We start from the raw sequence: 25,668 nt of genomic DNA, 5'->3' as shown, positions 1-25,668 counted from the left end.
AAAAACCTGCAATTCTGGCAATGTGTACTTTTTTCAATCTTTAAAGTGAAGAAAAGTGTCCTCATCTTCTTCTGTTCCATCCAGCTAAAAAAAGTGGGACAAAAACCTTGTGAAATGGGGAGACTAACCTATTGGTTTCCATCCCTGTGCAGTCTTCTGCATAAAAGATGGAGCCCAGCATGGAACCTGTGCTGGATCCGTAATAACACTAGGTGAAAAGAGCCTGGCCATGACGGCAAACTCCGATATAAAGTTGGTGATACACGGTGATAATAACATAAGTGCTTGCTAAAAGCTAATTATTTAGGCTAACGTTTACCTCTGTTTACCATCTCCTGGACCGTAAGGTGGTTGATGCAAACTCTGTGTACGTTCACCCGTAGTGACATTGTGTGGATTTTGATACAAATTCACATCAGACTTTCAGCCCTTCAGTTAATGGGGTGAGATTGGCTGCAGATCAGCATTGAATTCTGCACCAAATAGTGTGTATTTTGGTCCACATCAAAATCTGCAGCGCCAACTATGCTGTGGGTTCTTGTGCGGATCCTCAGCACTTACTGCAGTCACAATGTGGATAAGACTTTCAAAATCCCATCCACACACAGCAGAAAAACCCGCTGTAGAAATTGGCCTGAAGAGCGGATTTTGGATCCGCAGCGTGTCAATTAAAGCACCAGATGTTTGATGCATATTCCACCTCTTCTTATGAGGGGGTGAATTCCTCACCAAACAGTGTGGTTTGGGACTTGGTGTTTTTGTACTGGGGGTTTGCTGAGTGTCCGCAGCTGACATTCAACAGCATATTCCACCCACTTGTGAACATAGCCCTAAGATGTGTTTATTAACACTTTTATAGCTAGGGTAGTTTTGGGCTTTAAAATTCTAATGGTGGTTTTGTTTTAAGTCTGCCACAAAATGCACAAAAAGATAAAGGGTAGGGATAAAACAGATTAAAATTGTTGGATGGTAATTATTGTATGTTTTGAATAACATACTTTCTGCGTGACAGGAACATATTAATACCAAAGCACCAGATGCTCAAGCAGAACATGTCTGAGTTACGCAGGATGTCTAGAATTGCTGTGGATCAGTTTGGAGAGGTGCATACTTTCTTGGAAGGGGGCTGATTTATTTATTCATTTATTTTTTTGTCTCACTGTATATCTTATTTTACTATGGGGGCACAGGTTATCTATGTGCTCCCCGCTGTCCTCTCGTACAGATCGCTGATAAACGGTGATCTAATGGGAACAGCCTAGGGGCTTATTCAGACGAGTGTTTTAACGCTCGGATTACCACGGTAAAACAGCACAGCTATCTGAGCGTTAAATTGGGTGAACGAATAGCAGTAACGAGCGTGTCGCGGCTGCTATTACAAGTGTGCCGCTTCCCCTTCTTTTGCCGGCTCCCATAGGAGTCTATGGGAGCCGCAGGCGCTGTGCTGTCAAAGGATAGGACAAGTCCTTTCTTTGGACAGAAATCTTAGCCTCAAAAAAAGTGCCAATTGCACTATTTTTTTGACTTGCGTTTTTTTAGTCTCGTCAACAAAAGTTCACCTTCAGGAAACCATGGGTTCTTTTAGATATAATTTTTTTTTTTACGCACCAACACAGTGTCAAAATGACGCTTGTGTGAAAGAGGCCTTAAGGTGACTCCTACCAGTGATCTTTATTTATAGACCTGCCGAGAAGACGCACATCGTATCTTCTCTGCACGCCTTCAAGCCTCGTCTACACATGGATTCCCTGTGATGTCATGGTTTTGATTAATGGTGTCATGGGATTTCATAGCAACCGCCTGAGTGTGGAGCACAGCACTCAATAGCAATGGCTTCAGGGGTCCTTGTCGGCATGAATGGGCTGTCGGTGTGACCGGCCAATCCTGCCCATGGCGTTGTGTGCATGAGTGCGCAGTACCGTCACCTTATAGCGTAAATTGAACATGATGGCATGTAATATTCTGGTGCATGTAGCATGCGGATTACACTCAGACGGGTTAGTTATTAATAAGACCGTATCTAATCTTCAGTGATGAAACGGATTTGATTTAATACTATTACTCTTTCCAGGCCATGTCTCGTCATGCTGGGGCCATCAGAATAGGCTGGGAGGTCACTCATCCTTACTTAATATACATGAAGGCAAAGCTGGAGTATATGGAGAAATCAAGTGGCCTTCACTGGTCCTAGTAGGAATAGTTTATTCCATCATACATCTTGTATGCTGCTGCTAAATAGTGTCTAAGGAAAAAGTATGCGGCACACTAAAGGCAAACTTTAAAAAGTTAACATGAGAAATATTAAAGGGGTTGTCCCGCGGCAACAAGTGGGGTTATACACTTCTCTATGGCCATATTAATGCACTTTGTAATGTACATCGTGCATTAAATATGAGCCATACAGAAGTTATTCACTTACCTGCTCCGTTGCTAGCGTCCTCGTTTCCATGGTTCCGTCTAAATTCGCTGGCGGCTTGCTTTTTTAGACGCGCCTGCGCAGTCCGGTCTTCTGCTCTGAGCACGAGCTGCTTCAGTGTGCTCGCCGCTACAGCTCTTCTGCGCATGCGCAGACGAGCTGTAGCTTCTCGGGAGCGCGCTGGAGCGGCCATTCTGCTACCATCCTCTGTTAGAGGAAGGTGCAGAAACTGGAGCCGCCCAGCCCAGCAGCCCAGCAGAGCCGCCCAGCCCAGCCCAGCCGCCCAGGTAAGTGATGGGTGACGGACTGACGGGGGTGACGCGTGACTGACTGCCGCTGTGGCCCCGGGGCCTAGCGCTGTTGCCCCGGGGCCTAGCGCTGTGGCCCCGGGGCCTAGCGCTGTGGCCCCGGGGCCTAGCGCTGTGGCCCCGGGGCCTAGCGCTGTGGCCCCGGGGCCTAGCGCTGTGGCCCCGGGGCCTAGCGCTGTGGCCCCGGGGCCTAGCGCTGTGGCCCCGGGGCCTAGCGGTGGGTGACTGGTCGGCCGCGTTCAATCCCGGGGTCCGGTCGGCAGCTGCGGGGCATCTGGTTGTCAGAAAGACACAGCTGGTAGCGTCTCGGGAGCGCGCACATCGGGCTACAGCAAGCGACGGGAAAAGAGCCGGCGGCCATCTTGGGGAAACTTTTTATAAGTTGCTGAAACGCTGGAACTGTAAGTACAAACTAGCTAGAAAAGTCATTTACAGGGGGGCTTAGTAATGTATGCTTAATTAGGGGGACTGGGCAAAAAAAAAATTTCACTGCTTCCTCGAGACAACCCCTTTAAGTGATTTCAAAACGCAGGTTTTTTGTGGCACTTTTTCATGCTTTTGTATTGTGCCAAAGCCAGAAGTGATGCAGCAGGAAGGAGAAGTTCTTTCTCTATATTTTCCATTTCTTCTGACTTTGGCAAAAAAAAAAAACAACTGACGGATTGCCATAAAAACCGAGGCTTAAATAAAGGCTGTGTGAAACCACCAATGCTATATATTTTAATTAAAAGTAATCTCTTAAGCCTAGTTTAGACAACGATTATTGCTCAAAAGATGTATTTTGAGCAAATTGTTGTGTGCATTTACAGCGCAAGGTAATTACTCAAACGTTGAGCGATCACTTTGCGCTCTGAGCAGGGGATAAAGAAGACAAGCGGGGCCGCTTGTCTTCTGCATCCAGCTGTTCTCTGCTCAGAGCACTCGGCTGTTATACAGGTGAGCACTCTGAGTGGGGGATGCAGAACGCAGCTGGACTGCTGTATTCTTGATACCCCGGTTGTTCAGAGCGCTCAGCTGGTATACAGCTGTGCCCTCCGTGCAGAGTATGAAGAACAGAGCTGGACTGCTGTGTTCTTCATACTCCGCCTGTATTCAGGGAGTGGGATACAGCTAAACAATAGTATCAGCTGTATCCCGCTGTGAATCCCTGATGAGGCTCATCGTTGTCTTTCAGCACATGTTGAATACGCAACATGTCAATTCTTTGAACGCTGGTTTTTGTCCACAGGCATCCATGTAAGGTGCAAAAAAAGTGACTAATTCTGCTGGTGGGTTTTTTTTTTTTTTTTTATTCGGAAAGTATAGCGGTTCCATTGCAGATTGTTTGTGTGAAGGAAGGCAATAAAAGTTGATTGTGAAGCCGGAAACACAGGACATAGTGTAAAAAGCGCTGTGGATTTAAACGCACGTAATTAGCTGCGGAAATTCCGGGCAGAGAAAAACGCACATAATGCGCTATAATAAACACAAGAACAAATCAAGCTTGTCTGCGGTCTTGCACCATAAGCGGAAATTCTGTGGAATTTCCGCAGAAAATCTGTGACGAGTCCGCCCAGTTTTTCCACTGGCTGCCATCCATCTTAACTTGAAACTGAAAAAAAATGTGTGGTCAAGGCAAGGATATTGTTCCAGATTGCAAATCAATGGGATGCGTTTTGTAAGCTTATTTCGGAGCATAATACATGCCAAAATACGGTGTGTGAACATGCCCTAATACCCTGTTTCCCTGAAAATAAGACCTAGCATGATTTTCCAGAATTTTTGAGGATGCAAAATGATTTTTCAGGCTTTTTGAGGATGCTTGAAATATAAGCCCTACTCCAAAATTAAGCCCTGCTAACAGTTAAAGTCAATTTAAATAGTGTCCAGGCAGCTGTACATGTAAAAAAGTTAAACCTTTTTGAACAAAAATTAATATAAGACACTGTCTTATTTTTGGGGAAACACAATACACTTCATGTCTGTACATAAATGATGACTGGCTCATGGATTAGATGTCTTCCTCCATCTTTGTACAAATGACAGCAGCCCTATAGTGCAGATCAAGCACTTTCACCTTTGTAACGTATACGCTCTTGCACGCAGGCCTTCACTCCTCTAGATTGAATTGTTACTCTGTAATGTCTAGTTTTGCTTGTACCCTCTGAATTGTGCTGCAGAATATGTAGGCGCCATATAGAGATTATAAACCTGTTACGTTGTGTGTTTCAGACGAAGAAAGGACCGGCACGAAGCCAGCGGGTTTTCCCGCAGACCGGATCCTGAATCTGATGAAGAAGATGATTTTGATAGAGAACGGCGCAAGAGAGGTCAGTTGTCAGTTTAAAACCATTGTGAAGAACCCCAATGTAAAGTCCCGTGTTCTGATTCAATGCACGTTAGAGGAATACGGAACCCTAGCTTATTGAAGAAGGTATACACTGCATGCATGAATCCAGCCTATTGCAGGTTTCGCCACAAGCAGTGGTGTGGACTTTAACATCCTAGTTCAGCTGGAACTAAAAATTAAGAGAACCTTTTTAATGAATAGGGTTTTTTATTTTCCTTATGTGTTCCTTTACATAATACAGGGGAAGAGTGATACCTGATAAAGGTGTTTGTTAATGAAATCCGTATGATTATCCCCTTAGTGACCAGCTATGTTTTTATGGCAGTCACTTAGGGGCTTTGGGTTTTGTTAGGTCTCCATAAAAACATAGCAGCCCAGTCTAAGATTGGCATGGAAGTCATATATGGGAAGAGCCAGGGCACGGTTATTTACTGACCGCCGGCGTCCTGCAATAATGGCCAAGTGCAGAGATACCTTCCATCTTGGCTGCTTGATGGCTTATTTACCACAGTCATTACTGTGGTTTTGAAGCAGCCTTTCCACTACGGAAATCTCACGGAATTTCCGTGCAGTCCCGCTGCGGACATTCCGCTTATTTACCACAAGACTAGCATGTAACTGGTTGACAGGAAAAGAGGTTACCCGTGTCACTCATCAGCACTAGAGATGAGCGAGCATACTCGCTAAGGGCAATTGCTCGATCGAGCATTGTCCTTAGCGAGTACCTGCCCGCTTGGGAGCAAAGATTCGGCTGCCGGCGGCGGGCGGGGAGCTGCGGGGGAGATCTCTCTGTCTCTCCCGCTCCCCCCTGCTCATGGCCGCAACTCACCTGTCACCCGCGCCGGCAGCTGAAGCTTTTCTTCCGAGCGGGGAGATACTCGCTAAGGACAATGCTCGCTCACCTCTAATCAGCACCCAACCATGCAATGGTAGGGTGTCAGTGGCTTGCTCATGGCAAGGCATCTGGGTCTGTCATGTAAGCCAGCTTGTTAGGGAAGCAAAGGCATACTGCAGTGGAGTATGGCAGTGATTTGAGGAACAAGAGTGTGTCTGGTTAAATAGAGTTCACTTAAAAATCTAGAAAAAAAGTCTCTCCTCCACAAATCCCACAGTTTTATGAGCAAGATTAAAAAAAACCAAAAAAAAACATGGGCATTGTGGTGTTTTAAGCACCCAAACTATAAAAATATATTCTGCACTTATTCTACATGGTGAATGATGTAAGAAAAATAAATTAATTAAAGCAATGCCGATAATGCAATTTATTTTGTCTCCCCCTAAAACGCAATAAATAGCAATCAAAAGTTGTATGTACTTTAAAATGGTACCGATGGAAGCTACAATTTGTCCTGTAAAAAAAAAACAAAAACAAAAAAACAGCCCCTCCCATGGCTTTATCAAAAACTAAAAATGTTCTGGTTCTTGGAAAACAAAAATAAAAATGCAAAAAAAAAAACCATTGCTTGGTCATTAAGGATAAAATCAGGCTGATTGCGAGGGTTAAGCAGACATGACTATCTGCAGTATAGCGCAGGTCATAGAATTGGGAGCAGGACGTTGGCTGATGTGCTCTTGCATACTTCTCTAAGGGTTCCTGAAGGGGCAGACTAAGGCCACTCTCACACTTTCAACTTTCGTCTTTTTATCTTCTAGTAATGGGAGGAGCAGCCATCGCACCGCCTACATCACTTGTTGAGAAGGATCGGGAATGTAAGTGTTGCTATGGTTTTTGGGTTGTGACTACACTTGACCACTAGGTGGAGTCGTTGGTACGTCTTTGCTGCTGTATTTGTGCACATAAACATGTTTTTCTATTGCATAATATAAGTGAAATATTTTTGCATAAATGCTTTTACTGTAGTTCTTCATTTTATGTGCCCTCCTTGTACTCTCTATGATATGACCATATGTGTTGTGTTCTGAATAAGCTACAACTGTATAGAACACACTTTAACAGTTTAAGACTGATGTTTTATACACCAATTGTTATCCAAAGTCTGTTGGATCAAAAAGCGCAACATTTATTAAGCAGATGCCTCTTAATAAATTTGGCGCATCTTTGGCTGTTGTTGTGCCAGGAATTGAAATGTATGGACAGCCATAGATTTATGCTATAAATTGCACCAAGTTCTGGCACCAGCTATAGTAAATCTGTCACACTGTCTGAGACATCGCCCCTTCAATCTACACTTTTAAAAAATAGCAAGAAGACGCTTAAAGAGTTGCAAATACCCTGTTTCTATGAAAATGAGACCTACCCCAAAAATAAGCCCTAGTATGATTTTTGAGGATGCTTGATATATATGCCCTACTCCAAAATTGAGCCCTAGTTACAGTTAATAAAAAAGACAATGTAAATAGTGTCCAGGCAGCTATATATGTAAAAAACTAAAATCCTTTAGAGCAAAAATTAATATAAGACCCTGTCATGACTTATGCCACAGTTTTGTTTTTCTTTTGAACACACCATAAAAGTGGCATTAAACCTTTTGACCCCTGATAAATTCCCCCAAAGTTTCAATTTGGCCTTAAATTAAATAAAAAATTCCCTCATTGCTGGATGTTACAGAAGCTTAATTACTTTATTACTTTCTTTAGAACAATGTGTACATTCTAAGGCCGCACAAGATACACAAAAGAGGACTTGTAAATCTACAACTTGAAACCATTACATAACTCCAAGGCATCATGTCCTCTGATATTGTATATACAAAAATTCTAGAATTATGTTTTAATGGGATCCCCTAATATTGTATAGAACCCTAACCTATGAAATAAAAGCTGCCTAATGATATCCGTTGTAATATCCGCAATCATCCAGGCATATCATGCAATATGTATGTATCAAATATATAGAAGATATTACAGTAAGTAGAACTATCACTAGCAAAATGTAGAACTGTAAACAGGGCTAACTAGAAGCACAGCGGGTCTCATTCATCACAACTTTCTGAAAGAAAAACTTTGTTGCTTATGGCAACCAATCACAGTGCAACTTTCATTTTACCAGAGGAGTTTCAGAAATTAAAGCTGAACTCTGATTAATTGTTATGGGCAGCAAAGACAGTGGTTTTTTCCTTTTTAAAAAGCATTGATGAAAGAGGCTCGTTGTCTCTTATGTCATTTGAGGGTTACTATGTCACGTTCCAAATGTTATTATTTATTACTTTTTTTTTTTTTTCTTCCAGCCATAGTGCCGTCTTATGATGAAGAGCCCAGACCCCGTCCATCTATTCCTAAAGCAGCAATTCCACCTCCTATATATGATGAGCCAGAGAGACCGCGATCACCAACTGGGCCCAGCAATTCATTTCTTGCAAACATGGGGTAAGGTGGCTGTTTTTTAAAACTTTTTTTTTTTAATCCCAGCTGTCAATGGCCCAGATTAAGGCCGGCTGCACACGAGCGTGACGGGCTCCGCCGCGGAATATTCCGCGGTGAAGCCAGTCACGGCGCCCCCCAGAGACCCCATACTTACCAGCAGATCCGCCGTTCTGGGTCCCGCATGACGTTTCCCCGCCCACCGCCGCCGCGTCACATGACACGCCCACCACGTCACATGACACGCCCACCACGTCACATGACACGCCCACCACGTCACATGACACGCCCACCGCGTCACATGACGCGCCGGCGGTAGGCGGGAAAGCGTTTTCACGCTATCTTCCGCTGTGTTGCAGCGGGAGATAACATGAACGGACGGCTTCCATTGACTGCAATGGAAGCCGTCAGCGCGTACACCCGCGGCAAATAGAGCATGCTGCGGGTGAAAACGGGAGATTTCACAGTGCGGAATTCCGCGCCGTGTGCCTTGAGCTATTAGGTTCAATAGAACCTAATAGCTGCGGGCAACACAGCGGATTTTCGCCGCAAATTACGTGGCGGAAATCCGTTTGTGGGAAGGAGGCCTTAGTCTTTCCTTAAAGTGGCTTTATGGTTACAATATGATAAATAACATAGTATGTAAGGCCAAAAAAAGACACTTGTCCATCCTGTTCAGCTTATTGCCCCCCAATGTTGTTCCAGAGAAAGGCAAAAAAAAAAACCAATGACGTAGAAGCCAATTTTCCCCATTTAAAGGAAAAATGCCTTAATCTGGTAATAGAAATAATACCTGGATCAACAATACACTTCCGTATGGCCATATTAATGCACTTTGTAATATACATCGTGCATTAAAAATGAGCCATACAGAAGTTATTCACTTACCTGCTCCGTTGCTGGCGTCCTCATCGCCATGGCGCCGACTAACGCGGTCTACTCCTTCCTTTAGACGCGCTTGCGCTGTGCGGTCTTCTGCTTTGTTCAATGGAGCCGCTCCGGTGTGCTCGCGCCGCCGAGGTCTTCTGCGTTGCGTCCAGCCCCTCTTGAACCTTTTTATAGAATTTACCATCACCACGTCCTCAGGCAGAGCGTTCCATAGTCTCCCTGCTCTTAAAGGAAAGAACCCCCTTCTTTGTTTGTGTAGAAACTTCTTTCCACTAGACGCAGAGGATGTCTCCTTGTCAGTTTTAGGCATTGATAGATGATGGGAGAGATCTCTGTATTGTCCCCTATATAGTTATTAGGTCGAATTATTTCTGATGGCTTCTTGATTTTCCCCTCAGTCTGCTTCTTTTGCCTCCTCTGACATGGGTGACGCAGAAGGCATTATTCACGCACCATTGCAAAGTCTCGCACCTGCATGGTGAGACAGATAATTCAGAATTGTCGCACTGCTATTTGTTTGCGTCTTTAAACACTCGTGTTAGGTTCCCTTTATAAAATGTACTAGTAAGACAGCAGATACAGTACTTTCAGAAATGACTTGAATTGATCAAAACTTGGGAGTTTGTGTATATAGTTAAATGGTAAAGGGTTTGTCCGATTAGTGTATGATGGATCGGTGAGGATCTATCACAGTGCAGGATCCCTTGCATTTCTGTAATGTAGTTGAGAGTAGGCCACTGATCGTGCCTGCGTAGTGCTGCTCCGTTCATTTCTATGGGACTTCTGAAAATAGCCAAGCATGACACTCAGTTGTCTGTCTGCGCCATTGAGTAGAATGGAACTGCTGCCACACATGTGCAACCTGCGGCCTACTCTTAACTACATTACAGAAATGGAAGAAGGGATATTGTACTGTGAAAGTGTTTTTGGGATTGGTGAATGGGTGGAAACTTCATACACTAGCTAGACAACCCCTTGTTAATTGGGTATTCTCATCTCAAACAATTATGTCTGAAATGGGAATACCCATCTGTCTGCGGTGGCCAGGGTTACGAACACCGCTATGCTGACTGTCTGGCTTTTTCTGTAGTTTCCATTCACTTCTGCAGGACTTACAGAAATAGCGTAGCACAGCCAACTCGGCTGGCTGCATACAGACATATATATTCCCATCTCCACCATAATATCCCTTTATGCAGGGTTAGGTTCTGTTGACATCTGAATCGGATGTTCCACTAGTGGCCTCTGTCGCAGTTCTGGGAGAAAACTGACAAAATAGTGCAGCATGCTGCAATGTTTTGTCTGGGAGAATGTTGTGTGTCGTGTGCCAGATCCTGCACTACTTGCATTCTCATCATTCTGCTCCTCTGATGAAGAAGAGCAATAGAAGTGACAAATGTAGATGTAGACACAGCCTTGTTATAACAGATCATACTCTGCATGCAGACTACCATGCTCAACCTCCTGCTCTTAACTTCTTGTATTATAGTGGAACTGTGGCGCATAAAATCATGCAGAAATATGGCTTCCGGGAAGGACAGGGTCTGGGAAAACACGAGCAGGGGCTTAGTACTGCCTTGTCTGTTGAGAAAACCAGCAAGAGAGGAGGCAAAATCATTATCGGTGATGTGGCTGATAAAGGTATGCTCTTTAATTCATGTCCACCATTATTACATTTCTGATGATTGTAGACGACCACCTGTGTGTAAAGAGATTCTCTAGTTAAAGGCTGACTTGCAGTCTTAACAAGGTAAGTTAGAACGGTACTTTAGATTGGTTCTCCCTGCACAGTAATGTGTAATTTTATAGGTCGATCGTTGAGTAGCATGCTATCTAACAACCCTAGCAATGTAATTAAACCAATTTACCCAGCACTTTTACACAGGATGATTATCGATCAGATTTTCACACTCCCGCTGGAGTTTGAACGATAATCAGTTTCTGCATGTGTTTACACAGGATGAACGGGAGTTGTTCAGTCTTTCAGCTTCTGCATTTAGAATACTGAACAGCCATCCGGTGTAAACAGCAGTCTTCACTTCCGAATGACTGTCTGCTTATTGTGAATGGAGGTGGTGAGGGAGAACGCCCCCCGGCCCGCTCTTTCTCCATGCCGACAGTTCTATCAACAATGTTACTTGCTCCTGTAACGGCACCGAAGTGAGCATCACCGGGATGAGCTGTTGGCATAGTTTGCCCAACAGCTCATCCCGTGTGAAAGGACCTTTTAATGCCAGTCAGATTTGTTTATTTGAACTGATCTGTGTAGGCTGCACAGTGAGAAAATGGGAAATAAGTATTCTAAAAGCAGTAGCCTGCTAACTACTTCTTGGGATCTGCAATAAATGTAAACTATGCATGGAGACCCTCAAGCATAAGCTGCACCCATTTTTCCATTCACTCCTCCAAAACCATCTTTTCCCCCAGTCGTCTCCACGACAGCACCAATTGAGATTGCCTCCTCCTGATAGGACAGGAACACACTGAGAGGTTAAAAGCTCCCCCACTTTCCTCAGTGTCTTCCTGTCCTGCCAGGAGGCAGGATCTCTGAGAGGGGCTGGTGGAGAAGCCAGCCGGAAGCCTACTCACGGGCGGATCGGAGGGCAGTGGGTCAGCCTGTCCTCCCTTCCCAGCCAGACGACTCCCGGGACCCCACATGGGGTGGTAATCCCCGGGCCAGGTTCCTCCCGCGGCGGCCCATGGGGGGTTCAAAGCGGGAGCCTCAGTCCCCCCCCTCCTCCTTGTATAGTGGCAGCGCGGTGCTCCAGGAAGCCCTTTGACGGCGCGGGGCGTCGCGTGCCCAGCGTGGTGACGTCATCACGCTCGCATCAGGAGCCGCACGGAGGGGGTGGGGCTTAGCGCAGGAGCGCGAAAATTCAAAATAAGGAACCTGAGAGAAGCCAGAAGGTGGACCAGCACTACAGGTCGCAGGGTGTCTGCAGCACCGGTACAGTAATGAGTGCTCCAGCCCCAGAGATAGCTGAAACCTCAGCCTCACGGCCGTAAGTAGCCAGTGCGGCAAAAAATACAAAATGCAAAATCCAATGTATTGTATATGGAAAAATTGCATATTTACCCGCAAAAAATACTTTCCCCTCTTTGTTTGTCAGGGGGATAAAGAAGACATTCCCCCCCCCAGAACAAAACCCAAAAAATGTGTGGAGTGCGGGATGAGACTGCCAGCTACGTACCAGAGGCCTCTATGCAAGGCATGCGTAGCTAGGCTAGTCAAAGAGGAATCGGGGGGATTCCTGGATGACGTTAGGAAGCTGGTGAAGGAGGAGGTTCGATCAGCCCTAACGTCACAGCTGGCGCCGCCAGCGAAACGCCAGAAAAAGGCGTATGTTCCTGACGAACCTTCTGACTCAGAGTTCTATCGGATCGGAGCAAGAGGAACAGGCAGCCGAGGACTACAAAAGATACCTTTTCTATCAGGACGACTTAACAGAATTAATTAAGTCAGTCAGGGCTACATTAAAAATGGAAGAGCCCAGAGAGCCACGCACCCTGCAGGATGAGATATTTGGGGGACTAGGGGAGAGGCGCAAGCATACCTTCCCTGTCCACAAAAACATCATTAAAATTATCCAAAAGGAGTGGAAGAAACCAGACGCAGGTTCCTTCTCCGCTAGAGGGGTAAAAAGAAGGTACCCATTTGAGGAGGAAGTTTGCGCAAGCTGGGAAGAGATACCCAAGGTAGACGTCCCAGTGGCCAAAGTAGCTAGGAGGACGAGCCTGCCCTTTTAGGACTCCGCACAATTAAAAGATCCCATGGATCGCAAAGCCGAAGGCCTTCTAAAAAAATCATGGGAGGCAGCAGCAAGCATACTTAGGCCAGGGATCGCAGCCACCTGCGTGGCGCGCACTCTGGGGGTATGGCTCGAACAGCTGGAGCTACACTTAAACAATAAAACGCCAAGGGAACAGATCCTAAATTCCCTACCAATCCTGCGCATGGCAACAAATTTTCTAGCGGATGCCGCGGCCGAAACGGTTAAACTCTCGGCAAAAGCTACAGCCCGATCCAACTCAGCCAGAAGAGTACTATGGCTGAAATCATGGTCAGGCGACTTGGCCTCAAAAAATAAACTATGCGCCCTCCCGTTCTACGGTCAGTTTTTGTTCGGACCAGACCTAGACAAAATCCTGGAGAAGGCGGCCGACAAAAAGAAGGGATTCCCGGAAGAAAAGCCGCAGAGAGGGAAGACCTTCTTCCGAACCCCAGGGCAACAGCCCGAGGCCTACCGAGGCAAGGGCAAGACAGGCCGCTGGAGTTACCCCAAGGGGGGCAGAGGGAGAAATATCCTCTGTAATCCCCACCAGGGGGAGCCCAAGCAGAGACCCTGACGCCAGCTCCGTAGGGGCAAGGCTGGGGAACTTTGTGGACCAATGGGCCGCAATTTGCGAAGGCCCATGGATCCCAAAGATCCTACAGCAGGGATACCGGATAGAACTGGTGTCCCTCCCCAGAAGGAAATTCATCATCACAGGAGGCTCGGGGCGACAGTTACACTTACTAAGGCAAAGCGTTCGGGATCTGCAACATCTAAACGCAATATCCCCCGTACCGCAAAACGAGGAAACTCAGGGCCATTATTCCAGGCTCTTCCTAGTAAGAAAACCCTGCGGGAAACACCGCATGATAGTGAATCTGAAGCCTTTGAACACCTGTGTCAAGTACAGGAAATTCAAAATGGAGTCCATCTCCAACGATAAAGTTGATTCCCAGAGGGGCCTACATGGCGTCCATCGATCTGAAGGACGCTTATTTCCACGTACCAATCCACGAGGGGTCCCAAAGATACATAAGGTTCGCACTGGATATGGACAAAGGAATAGAGCACCACCAATTCAGATGCCTGCCTTTCGGGATCTCCTCAGCACCCAGAATTTTTACCAAAATTATGGCAGAGGTAGCTGCCTACCTGAGAAAAAAGTCGATCCTAATAATACCCTACCTGGACAATATTTTAATAATAGCAGAGTCCAGGAAACTACTAACAAAGCACCTAGAGATAGTGCTAGAACTCCTCCAGTCTCTAGGATGGATCATAAACTGGGAAAAATCCAGCTTAGACCCCGACAGGAAGAAGACATTTCTGGGCATAACGCTCAACTCAGAATCACAATGCTCCTGCCTGCCCAAGGAAAAAATACAAAAAATCCAAAGGCTGGTCAGATCCTTCCTACAGAAACGATCATGCACAATTCGGGAAGCCATGTCTCTCCTGGGAAGCCTAACGTCATGCATTCCCGGAGTAGCATGGGCCCAGGCTCACACCAGAGCTCTACAGGCCTCCGTCCTATCCGCATGGGACAAAAAGCAGTCCTCGCTAGGGACAAAAAATGTATATCCCAAACACAGTGAAAACATCCCTGCGTTGGTGGACATTCCCAGCGAACCTGCACGAAGGGGTTCATTGGCTACAAAACCCAGCCACGCACATCACAACGGATGCAAGCGCCTTGGGATGGGGAGCGCAGGTGGGGAACCAGTTCTTTCAGGGCCCTTAGTCCCAAAGGATAAAAGAACAATCCTCCAATTACAGAGAGCTACAGGCCGTATGGCGGGTCCTACAGCAGTTAGGAAACTCGCTACGGAACCAGCATATAAAGATACTGTCGGACAATACCACCACGGTCGCCCATATTCGGCACCAGGGGGGCACAAGGTCTCCTGCCCTGCAAAACATTTTGCAGAAAATCTTCCACTGGGCAGAGGGCCGGATCCTTTCGATCACGGCAACCCACTTAAAAGGGACGCTAAACCAAAAAGCGGACTTCCTCAGCAGGAGGCAGATAGACCCAGGAGAATGGTCTCTCTCCCGGGAGGCATTCAGAATCCTGACCAACCGGTGGGGGTCCCCACGATTGGACCTATTTGCAACCAGGGAGAACGCCAAAGTAGGCAAATTCTTCTCCCTCCGGCCAGGAGATCATCCTACAGCAATAGACGCCCTAGGCCAGGACTGGGGAAAGGGGCTAGCGTATGCGTTTCCTCCGATACCGCTGATCCCCAGGGTCTTACAACATTTCAGAACCCAGGTATGCACGCTCATCCTGGTGACCCCCTTCTGGCCCAAGAGAAGTTGGTTCGGTCTTCTGACAACATTGAGTGTCCAGGACCCAGTTACCTTTCCGACCTGGACAGATCTGCTATCACAGGGGCCACTGAACCACCCGGGCTTAGACAGACTCCACTTAACAGCATGGCTCTTGAGGAATCCTCACTAAGGGGGAAGGGATTCTCACAAAGAGTGGTAGAAACGTTAATGTCCAGCAGAAAAAAGACGACCCACCTTATCTACTAGAAGGTTTGGAGAAGGTTCTCCTCATGGAGACAGGGAAGGGATTCCGGGGAGTCTATCCCGAGCATCCCTTTGATCTTAGAATTCTTGCAAGAGGGCCTACAGATGGGCCTCTCTCCAAGTACCCTGAAGGTCCAGGTCGCAGCCCTTAGCGCGATGTGCGACACAAAGTTCGCGGACAATAGATGGGTCAACAGGTTCTTGACTGCAGCAGCTAGATTACGACCTAGACCCATAAAACTTGTTCCAGACTGGAACCTTAATTGGGTTCTACGGGCCATGTCAGCGGAACCATTTGAGCCGATCGAAGCACTACCGATAAAAATGCTTACAATCAAGACCGTTTTTCTAGTAGCCATCACGTCTGCAAGAAGGGTTAGCGAGCTTCAGGCTCTGTCCATTCGCCACCCATTTCTAAAAATCTCGGATTCCAAATTAATATTTAAAACGGACCCTGCCTTCATGCCAAAGGTGGTATCACATTTTCATAGGTCCCAGGACGTAATAATTCCCTCTTTTTTAGCAAACCAAAAAACGAGGAAGAAAAAATCCTAAGCTGCCTGGACGTTAGGAGAGCAGTCCTAGGCTACATAGAGGCGACAAGCCACTGGAGACGGGACGACAACCTGTTCATCCAGTTCAGTGGCCCAAATAGAGGGAACAAAGCGGCAAAAAACTCCATAGCCAGGTGGATCCACCTAGCCATCATAGAGTCCTATAAGGCCCTCGGGAAGGAAATCCCTTTAGCTCTTAAAGCCCATTCTACAAGGGCAGTAGCATCCTCATGGGCCGAACATAGCTAAGCCTCGGTCGAGCAAATTTGCAAGGCCGCAGTCTGGAAAAAACCCCACACGTTCATTAAACATTATAGGGTTTTAAAAGTGCAGCAGGACGAGGACATGGCCTTCGGCCGCAAAGTCCTCTCGGCAGCAATCCCACCCTAGGGAAACTTTAGTTGGTACGTCTCAATTGGTGCTGTCGTGGAGACGACTGGGGGAAAAAATGGATTATACCTACCTGATAATCAGGTTTCCAGGAGTCTCCACGACAGCACGCGTACCTCCCCCCCCCCCCTAAATGGATAGAAAGAAACTATAGAATATAATATAAAAAACAAATAAATATATAATATAATATAATTTTATAATCAACAAAAAAACCCCGGTTAAGGGAAGAAATTTAAGTTGAGCTCCTACCCCGGCAATTCGTTAGAATCCACTGAGGAAAGTGGGGAAGGGGGGGAGCTTTTAACCTCTCAGTGTGTTCCTGTCCTATCAGGAGGAGGCAATCTCAATTGGTGCTGTCGTGGAGACTCCTGGAAACCTGATTATCAGGTAGGTATAATCCATTTTTTCTTATAACCTGACAAGTGTCCAGATCTAGTGACACCAGTGACCTTAGTGTAAATTGGTCTGACTAGTATAGTAGACTGTTCCTAGACATGGGCTACATAGCCCCTACAGTGAGGCCATCTTACAGGCAGCCTGTTGTACCCGTGTTCACTTTTTTTCATGGGCACAACAGGCTGAGTCTCAAATCAACAGCAATAACAATTGATTGTACCATAATTGTCTATGTGTATATCACCTCTCACTCTCCACCTCGCCATACCGTGCACATCTCCAGCCCCTTTACCTTCTGTATCCCCCCATTACTTGTAGTATGTAAGCTCGTTGGAGCAGGACCCACACCCCTATTGTTTCCATCAATTGATTACTATGTAACCGTGGTTCTGTAATGTTTGTACTTTTGTCTTTCTGTATCCCCCTGTCTATGTAAGCGCTGCGGAATATGTTGGCGCTATACAAATAAAGTTTATAAAGTTTATTTTTATTATTATTATAATGGTGTCACATAGTACTCATAAAATTATTTTAATCCCATAGCAGTGCCTAAAAAAAAAAAAAAAGTTGCAAACTATTACAACAGTCCCTGATTAAATGTGCCATGGGCCTCCACCTCTACTGTAGCAGGGACACATGCCTAACTGTGAGTCTATGGTGGCATGTGACTCGGAGCTTGTATGGAGGAGGCAGAACACTGCCACAAACACAATGGTAATTGGCCACGGAGGAGCTAGGAGCTCATGAGAGCTCAGACTGAGTTTGCTTGGTGTAGAGGACTGGGATGGGCATGTGATGCACGAGACTCTCAGTATAAGCTGTTGATCCTTCTATACAGTCCTCTCAGGGAGGTCTCCTCTGTTCTCCTGTGTGGTCCGCAGTGCTGCCTTCAGTGTTTAACCCCTTCCTACCTCTGTACCTCCACTAATGATGGGCAGCAGAGCTTCAGAGCTCGGGAATGTCACACAAGCCACTCCATTAATTCCACACACTGTTTCTTAGTAGTATAAACATGTGAGGGGTCATGCATGTGCTCCGTTTTACTAATACCTTATGTGCATTTCAGCATAATGTGCAACCCACGGCTTGTCCTGCCTCAGTATAATGTTAGAAAAGTGGAGACGTCGCCTATAACTAATCACATTATCCGTGTCATTTTCCAGAGAGCCTGTCAGAAATGCGTGCTGCAATATGATTGGTTGTGATAAGAAACGCCTCCACTTTATCCCAGGAATACGTTTGATAAATCTCACCACAGTGAGCTCACATGGTCTTTACAGTTGCAGTTAAAATTATTCATCCTCTATTACAAATTAGGGTTATTTGCCAAATTTACTTCATGCTGCGCTCTTCGAGAGCAGAATGAAATACCCTGAAACCTACACTTGCTGGGCCTTCCCTAGATCAGGATCAGCTCGGTTGATGGGAAATAAACCGTGCAAACTTTTTCCATGTAGAGGGCGTCACCTGTGGCGTGGTCTCTAAAAGGGGTGGGATACATCCACAAAAATCTTGAGGTCTTTGTTGGTTAAATTGTCTAGAAAAAACTAAGGAGAAGATTGACAACCCTGGGTTGTGTTAACAAATTGTAAATGGGGATGAATAAGATGCTTTAAACCCTGCCCAGATCACATTCGTCACTGCAGTCTTTGACGTATTACAGCGCATGCTTTACGAAGATTCATGTCAGGGCTTATTCAGACGACCGTATATATCTGCTGGGTATTCACGCCGGCCGATATACGGCGTCCCTCTGTGCAGGGGGAGAAGGCTGGAAGAGGCGGGAGCAGTGCTCTGAGCTCCCGCCTCCTCTCTGCCTCTCAGCACTATTTGCAATGGGAGGGGGCAGGATAGGGGTGGAGCTAAGTACCGGGACTCCGCCCTACCCCTCCCATTGCAAATAGTGGCAGGGGGCAGGAGCTCAGTGTAAAAAACCCAGCCGATATACGGTCGCCTGAATAAGCCCTAACACTGCATATTATAGAACAGGTGCAGATTGTTCGGTGTCCTCTCTAAATGTTTAGTTTTCAGTCTTGTTTTGTTGCGGCGGATTAGTCTAATCTTTTTGTGTTTTTCTTCCAGTTGAAGCATCTAAAAAATCTGATGCAAACCCTCTGACAGAAATCCTGAAGTGTCCTACCAAAGTGGTTTTATTACGGGTAAGATTTTAGAAGGATTTCTTTTGCAGACAAGAAATATATCTAGGTAGCAAAAAATACATATGTGCCAATATGCCCTGAAATGTATCAGATTTTACATCAGTGTACACAGTCTGAAAAAATGTTATACGAACGTTGTTTTGCAGAACATGGTTGGTGCGGGAGAAGTGGATGAAGACCTGGAGGGTGAAACTAAAGAAGAATGTGAAAAATATGGCAAAGTTGGAAAATGTGTCATTTTTGAGGTAAGTCCATGTATTGATTTTATAGAAGACACATTCTCACAAAGGTATACAGATATTAACAATCATTATGCAAATGTCTTCATGATCAGATTCTACTGTTAAAATGGTAATGGGCCAAAGAGGACTAGGGGGAAAAAAAGGCTATTATCTTCCAGAAACAGTGCCTTTCCATGACTTGTGTCTGGAGCGAGCGGGGCTGAGCTGTTTCTGGAAGAAAACAACCATGTATTTCTAATCCTAGACATCACCTTTAAGTAGGTTTATCTGAGTAGTTTTGTGTAACCCTTACGCTGCCAGGACAATTTTCACTCTTTTGACATACATAATAAATACCCACCCACACATGTGCTTTCTAAAAGTACATACCTGGCACACTGTTTGGAGCGTCGTGAACTGTGAATGAGTGGAAGCAAGTGTTGTAGACAGGTGAATCATGGTAAACAATTGTCTGGCATGGTTAACATGTCAAACAGAACTCTGTGTTGAGGCTTAGTTTGAGGAGCAGAACGTCTGCAAACTTCATTGGACAGTCCAAAGTCCAGATCTCAATGCTATTGAGCATCTTTGGGACAAACTAGAATGCCGTATCCATGCACGCCAATCACTATCTAAAGCTCCCCTTGAGGAATGGAGCTATATCCTTCCACACATCTATTGGAATTTGGTGGAAAGAAGCCTAGGAGGGTTGCTGCAGTCATTGAGGCCAAAGGCGGCCCCAGACTGTATCAAAAAATATAAATAAAATTGAATTGCATCACGTTCTATGTGTGTCCCAATACTTTTGTCAACATGGTGTATGTGACCAAACGATCATTAGGGTACATACAGTTTCATTGGTAGATCTCTTATAGTGATGATATTGGTAACCTTGTTAAGTGAAGTGTGGGGGAATAGTTTTGGGGTACATTCACACATGATGGATCTTGGTGCAAATCTGCACCATAATTTGCACTGCAACGTATCGTGTGGATTTTGATGCCTATTTGCAGCAGATTTTACCCTTTCAGTTGAAGGCTTGAAGTCTGCTACTGATCCCTGTTAAAATCCGCACCAATGGGATATGACCCAGATTTTGGTGCAGACTTTCCACTGTGGAAATCTGCTACATGTTAATGCAGCCTAAGTGCGGTTTCACTCACTCGTTTTTGTGGTAGGTTTTGAGGCAGTTTTCTAGCCAAAGCCAGACATGGCTCCTGCGGGCAGGAAAAGTAAAAGTCCTTCCTCTATATTTGCTGCATCTTTTTGAATCCACATCTAAAAAAAAAATATGAAAAACTGTCTCAAAAACCTGTGTGTGAAATGGCACTTATGCAATTTTTCGTATGGTTTTGAAGGCTCACAATGAAACCGTTATCTGCTAGCATTCCCCACCTGTGTAAGTTGTTCTTTTGCCATTGCTGAAAGACACAAAATATTGTAAATAGAAGTGACTTTATGATCTGATTAGTAATGGTCACGATGTCTTTATTAGATCCCCGGTGCTCCTGATGATGAAGCTGTGAGGATATTTTTGGAATTTGAGAGAGTGGAGTCGGCTATAAAAGGTACATGTTGTATGGTCTCTGTAAACCCTGATAAACTTGTCATCTGATTTCTGTGGGATACAAAGGAGGCTCAAGGATGATAGCAGTCTTTATTGTAAGTCTGCTAGACCCATTTACTAGAAAGATTTGCAAATCGGTTAGACTAATGCTTGATATCGATTCTCATATAAATAATGCAGTTGTACTGCGAACCTCACACTTATGCGGGGAGTTTGCTGACCAGCACATGTGCAGATAATTTATCCTTTTAGTGGTCAGATTCACCACACTCATCTGTGCCCGCGTCGGTCAGCGAACTCTTGGCATAATCTAAGGGATTTGCAGCGCTATAGAAGTCATAGGAGCGGAGAAGGGCGGACTTGCGAGGGAAACTTTCAGGCAGCAAAGACACTCCGACCCACCCGACCGGTCTGCCTGCCTAATTTACATGTGGTACAGAGAGGTTATAAATGCTCATTTTTCAGGTATGCTTTTATAAAGGGAGCGCGTCACATATGGCAGTTGGTCACCCCCAGTAATGGTATGAGGGACAATGACAGCTCAGCAATATGTTCAGGACGTCCTGCAGCCACATGTGTTCCTCTCATGGCAGGGTTCCTAAGAGGCATTTTCCAGCAGGATGCGCGGCTGCGCACAGCAAGGGTGTTACAGGAATGTCTCTACAACATTGCCACACTTCTGTGGCTGCCGATCGCCAGATTTATCACCAATAGAACATGTATGGGAGCATCTGGGACGCCAACATCAACAGCCTATGACTTTGCACAATCTAGGGGCTCAGTTACAGCAAATGTGGACGGATATGCTGCAGGATACCATATAGAACCTGCAGGCTCCCCATGCCCATCCATATCGCATCTTGCACTCAAGCTAGAGTTTTCATGCCTGCCCTTATCACACCTTGTATCCGAGCTAGAGGTGCCCTACAGGGTACTGGAGCCTCCCTTCAAGGGTTCCGTTTGCTCTGATATTGTAATTACTTACTTGTGTCAACATTACAATCGCACATAGAAAGTTTCATTTGATTTTGGCAACTTCTTCTAGGAGAGGTTTTTTTTTTTGTTTTTTTTGGACAAGTAGTGTAAAAAAAAAAATTAGAAAAAGCATGCAAAAAAAAATTAACGCAAAAAAATCAGTGTTAAAATAAAAAAAAAATGAAATCTGGCTTTTTACATTTGGCTTTAGAGTAAAAGAAAAAGCCACGAAAAAAGTGTGTGTAAAAGAAGTCTATAGCTGCCCATATGAATGAGAGTTGTTTGCATTAAAGAAGTTTTCAAAGATAGTTATTGCTGACCTATCCTTGGTGTAGGTTATCAGTTGCAGATGGACAGGGATCCACTACCTGGGACCCCGCCAATTGGTGATCAACTGATAAGCTGCCTCAGATGGCTGGAATGCTCAGAGTGCCATCTTTAGTGCAGTGGCGTTGTTTGGTATTGCAGCTCTCTCCCATCGAAATGGATGAGCATTTCAGTCCTCTTCTGTAGCTTCTCATCAGCTGATAGATGGGTCTCTAGCAGGTGACCCCCTGCCTAAGGATGGATCATCAATAGTGTTACCTTGGAAAACCACTTTTAAAGGAAGTCTCTTACTTAAATTAGGCCTATTAACCCAATTTACTGTTATGTATGCCCTGTCATAAGAAACCTTTTTTCTCTTGCCAAAGTGTCTCCTATGTAAAGATATGGGCCAATAAGTTTCATTCCCTCAGAATGCTATAGCTTGAAAATGAGCTGAAATGTTGACTTTTGTGCAGTGTCCTTAGGTATCTCATTAGGGCCACTAGAAGGGTTTGTCCAACAAGCAGAAAACCTGAAGATCCCTTCAATAACTAACATTTTTATAATGGTGTAATGCAATTGGCCTCCACAGTCATGTGATAGTGTTGTAGTTTAGACCCACAGAGGATTCCAGGACAAATGAAAGAAGAAGCAGAAGACATAACTAATATATGGAAAGTTTTAACCCTTTCCAATCCAATGTCGGGCCTGCCCCGACATCATAATTTCCCTCCACAGCTCCGATGTCGGGACAGGCCCGACACAGCAGTGCAGGAGTGCATCTGCACCCGATCATCAGACACATCGGGTGCAGATACACTTCTGCACTGGTCCTCATCGAGGACTCCCGAGGAGAAGGCCGAAAGGGTTTTTAACCCTTTCTTCCTTCTCCTTTACACATTACATAGCGCTCAATTAGTGCTATGTAATGCAGGAGATTCCGGCCAGCGATCATGTGACCGCCGGTGTCACCTGACCCCCAGCGGTCACAGGAACGCCCAGCCGGGAGCCTGCACCATGGGGGGGCCTGCTTACCTGTCCAGCGTCTTCCGCATTCTCCCTTCTGTCTCCCGGCTCGGCGATCATGTGACCGCTGGGTGCCACCTAACCCCAGCTGTCACATGATCGCCGAGCCGGGAGGCAGAGGGAGAATGCGGGAGACGCCGGACAGGTAAGCAGGCCCCCCCCCACAGTGCAGTGAGCATCTGCACCCTCCTGAACTCTGTATCTTTTCTCTTCCGGTCTGAACAGCTCCAATTTATTTGGAGCTGGGGAGAATGAATGAGAAAAAATAATTGGATTGGAAAGGGTTCAGAGCATATTTCTTTTTTCTAAAATAACATTTTGTACTTTTGTTTCTATGGCTACTGGATAATCTAACCCAACAGTGCCAATTGCTGGGGACATATTTAGTGCAGATGTGATTGACGGCCCATTGTGATTCTTGGAGAATAGTTAGCGTAACCAAAGCTTTTCTCTTTCTACAGCTGTGGTGGACCTCAACGGAAGATACTTTGGTGGTCGGATAGTGAAGGCATGCTTCTACAACCTAGACAAATTCAGGACTCTGGATCTAGGAGAGTAAAAACTGTATACCTCCTTAGAGCTCTGTGGACTGAAAATATGATGTAAATTTATCCAGCTTCTTGTGATGGGGTTTTCCTTTGTTTTTATAGTATAAAAAACCTTTAAAAACCACACCAGTCTTTGTACAGTTCTTTTCAGTTAAAGTAAATGGTAATGTGATTTTTGTTACAAGATCCTTCCTTTTAAGCTCAAACAAGCGAAGATAGCTTTTTTTTTTTTTTTTTGGCTGTTGCTTCTATCCGTTGTTTTTGTTTTTATCCGACCGAAATAACTGCTGAGGATATTGATGCATAAAACCCACATTTCTGGGCTACTATGTGTATTTCTTACCAAAGGACCATTTATTTTTTTCTGTTGGTGGGTACTACTGCCGTGTGGTCTCCAGTGTTGCAATAGTCTGTTCTGCAGTCTGTGTGGCTGTTTCTAAATCCACTATTTGCTGCGTGGTGTTGGTTATTTGCAACGTGCAGAATTTATTCAAAGGTGATCGGAGGCGGTTCATCTATCAAAGAGGAGCATAAGGAACTTTAATACCTCCTGTGCCGCCTGCGTTCTTTGTTTCCATGGAATTTGATGGACTATGTTGTGGTGACAGGATTGGGGGGTGGGGGTGTTGTCTTCCCATGAAAGGATTCAGGTGTCCACTGATATTTCTTTACCTAAGGCTGGACACCCACTGGCGATATTTTTTTATCGTGCGCTGCGAGAGCAAGTAAAAAAACGCTCGCCTCGCAGCGCAAGAAAGATGCCGGAATGAGACCAGGATATCGTCAGTCTGTTCAACGGGGCCAGCGGCAGCAGCGCTAGCCCCATTTGAAAAGATATGGAGAATACCGCGGAGGTGCTGCTGCCGGTCCCATTGAAAGCAGTGTTTTTTGCCAAAACCCTGCAGTATGATTTTCGGGGAAGGGCTTGAAATATAAGCCCTTCCCTGAAAATCATCAATAAGTGGTAAAAAAAAAGTACTCTCCTATCCGCCGCTCACATGCGTCCTCCGGCTGGCTCCCTGACACTGCTATCCTGTGACAGCTGTGGCAGAAGTTCGTGGTATCTTTTCAATGGGGCTAGCGCTGCTGCCGCTGGCCCCATTGAAAAGACTGGCGATATCCCGGCGTCATCCTGTTTTTTTCTCGCACTGCGAGGCGAGAGTTTTCACTTGCTCTCGCAGCGCAGTGGAGAAAAAAACACCAGTGGGTGTCCGCCCTAAGGCTGATGCTTTGGAGTCCAGTTCAACTTTAACGGGCCATTTTTTTACCTCCCCAAGCAGCACAGAGGATTTATGAAGATCTCTGTAGCAAATAGATTTAAAATGTCAGCTGTCCATCTGAAATCTACCCTGTAAGAAATGGCTAATATTTCTTGTAGTGAAGTAGGAAACTCAAAATGATATGCCGCGTGGCTCCCAGTCTAACAGCTCCTCATGTCAAGTGTTTTTCTTATTCAAAGTAATGTTTAAATAAATTTCTCTAGTTGTATAAAAACATTTTTGTTCTCTATTTTTCATTTAATAAATAAAATTCTCACTACACCGACTCATTGGCCTCATTTATCATGAAAATGTAGAATTTTGCACTACATACAAGGGTCCAGGGGCGTAACTATAGGAGATGCGGTTACAGCCAGGCCCAGGATCCTTAGGGGGCCCATAAGGCCTCTCTTCTCATATAGGGAGCCCAGGACTATGAATAAAGCATTAAAGTTGGGGAGCCCCATTACAGATTTTGCATTGGGGCCCCAAATCTTCAAGTTACACCTCTGGGTATGGGTACAGATAGGGGTGTTTCAGTTAACTTTTGCACCCAGGCCCCTAAACCTGTAGTTACGCCTCTGTAAGGGTCATTATACAACACAAATAACTGCCCTTTTTAGGCCGCCTGCAGACGGCCAGATCGGATCCGGCTGCAAGAATTCTCGCAGCGGTACCTGACCCGAGCCCCTGC

The 25,668-nt window shown here is 45.5% G+C and overlaps 1 protein-coding gene across 2 annotated transcripts in view; it reads left to right on the top strand.

The window, feature by feature from the left end:
• RBM17 (RNA binding motif protein 17) overlaps positions 1-25,254 on the top strand; it is a 30,084-nt gene extending 4,830 nt beyond the window's left edge. For both annotated transcript variants that reach the window (XM_066592108.1, XM_066592109.1), the window contains exons 5-12: positions 4,936-5,033; positions 6,707-6,763; positions 8,242-8,380; positions 10,752-10,903; positions 18,996-19,072; positions 19,219-19,317; positions 20,789-20,861; positions 23,629-25,254. In XM_066592108.1, the coding sequence (XP_066448205.1) occupies positions 4,936-5,033; positions 6,707-6,763; positions 8,242-8,380; positions 10,752-10,903; positions 18,996-19,072; positions 19,219-19,317; positions 20,789-20,861; positions 23,629-23,726 (793 nt within the window). In that variant the 3' untranslated portion in view covers positions 23,727-25,254. The remainder of the gene's footprint in view (positions 1-4,935; positions 5,034-6,706; positions 6,764-8,241; positions 8,381-10,751; positions 10,904-18,995; positions 19,073-19,218; positions 19,318-20,788; positions 20,862-23,628) is intronic.
• The last annotated feature ends 414 nt before the right edge of the window (positions 25,255-25,668 follow it).

Source organism: Eleutherodactylus coqui, chromosome 2 (assembly GCF_035609145.1).
Source record: "Eleutherodactylus coqui strain aEleCoq1 chromosome 2, aEleCoq1.hap1, whole genome shotgun sequence".
In the NCBI taxonomy this organism is placed as follows: domain Eukaryota; kingdom Metazoa; phylum Chordata; class Amphibia; order Anura; family Eleutherodactylidae; genus Eleutherodactylus; species Eleutherodactylus coqui.
The sequence above is the reverse complement of the archived record's forward strand: the minus strand, read 5'-3'. Positions and strand labels throughout refer to the sequence as shown.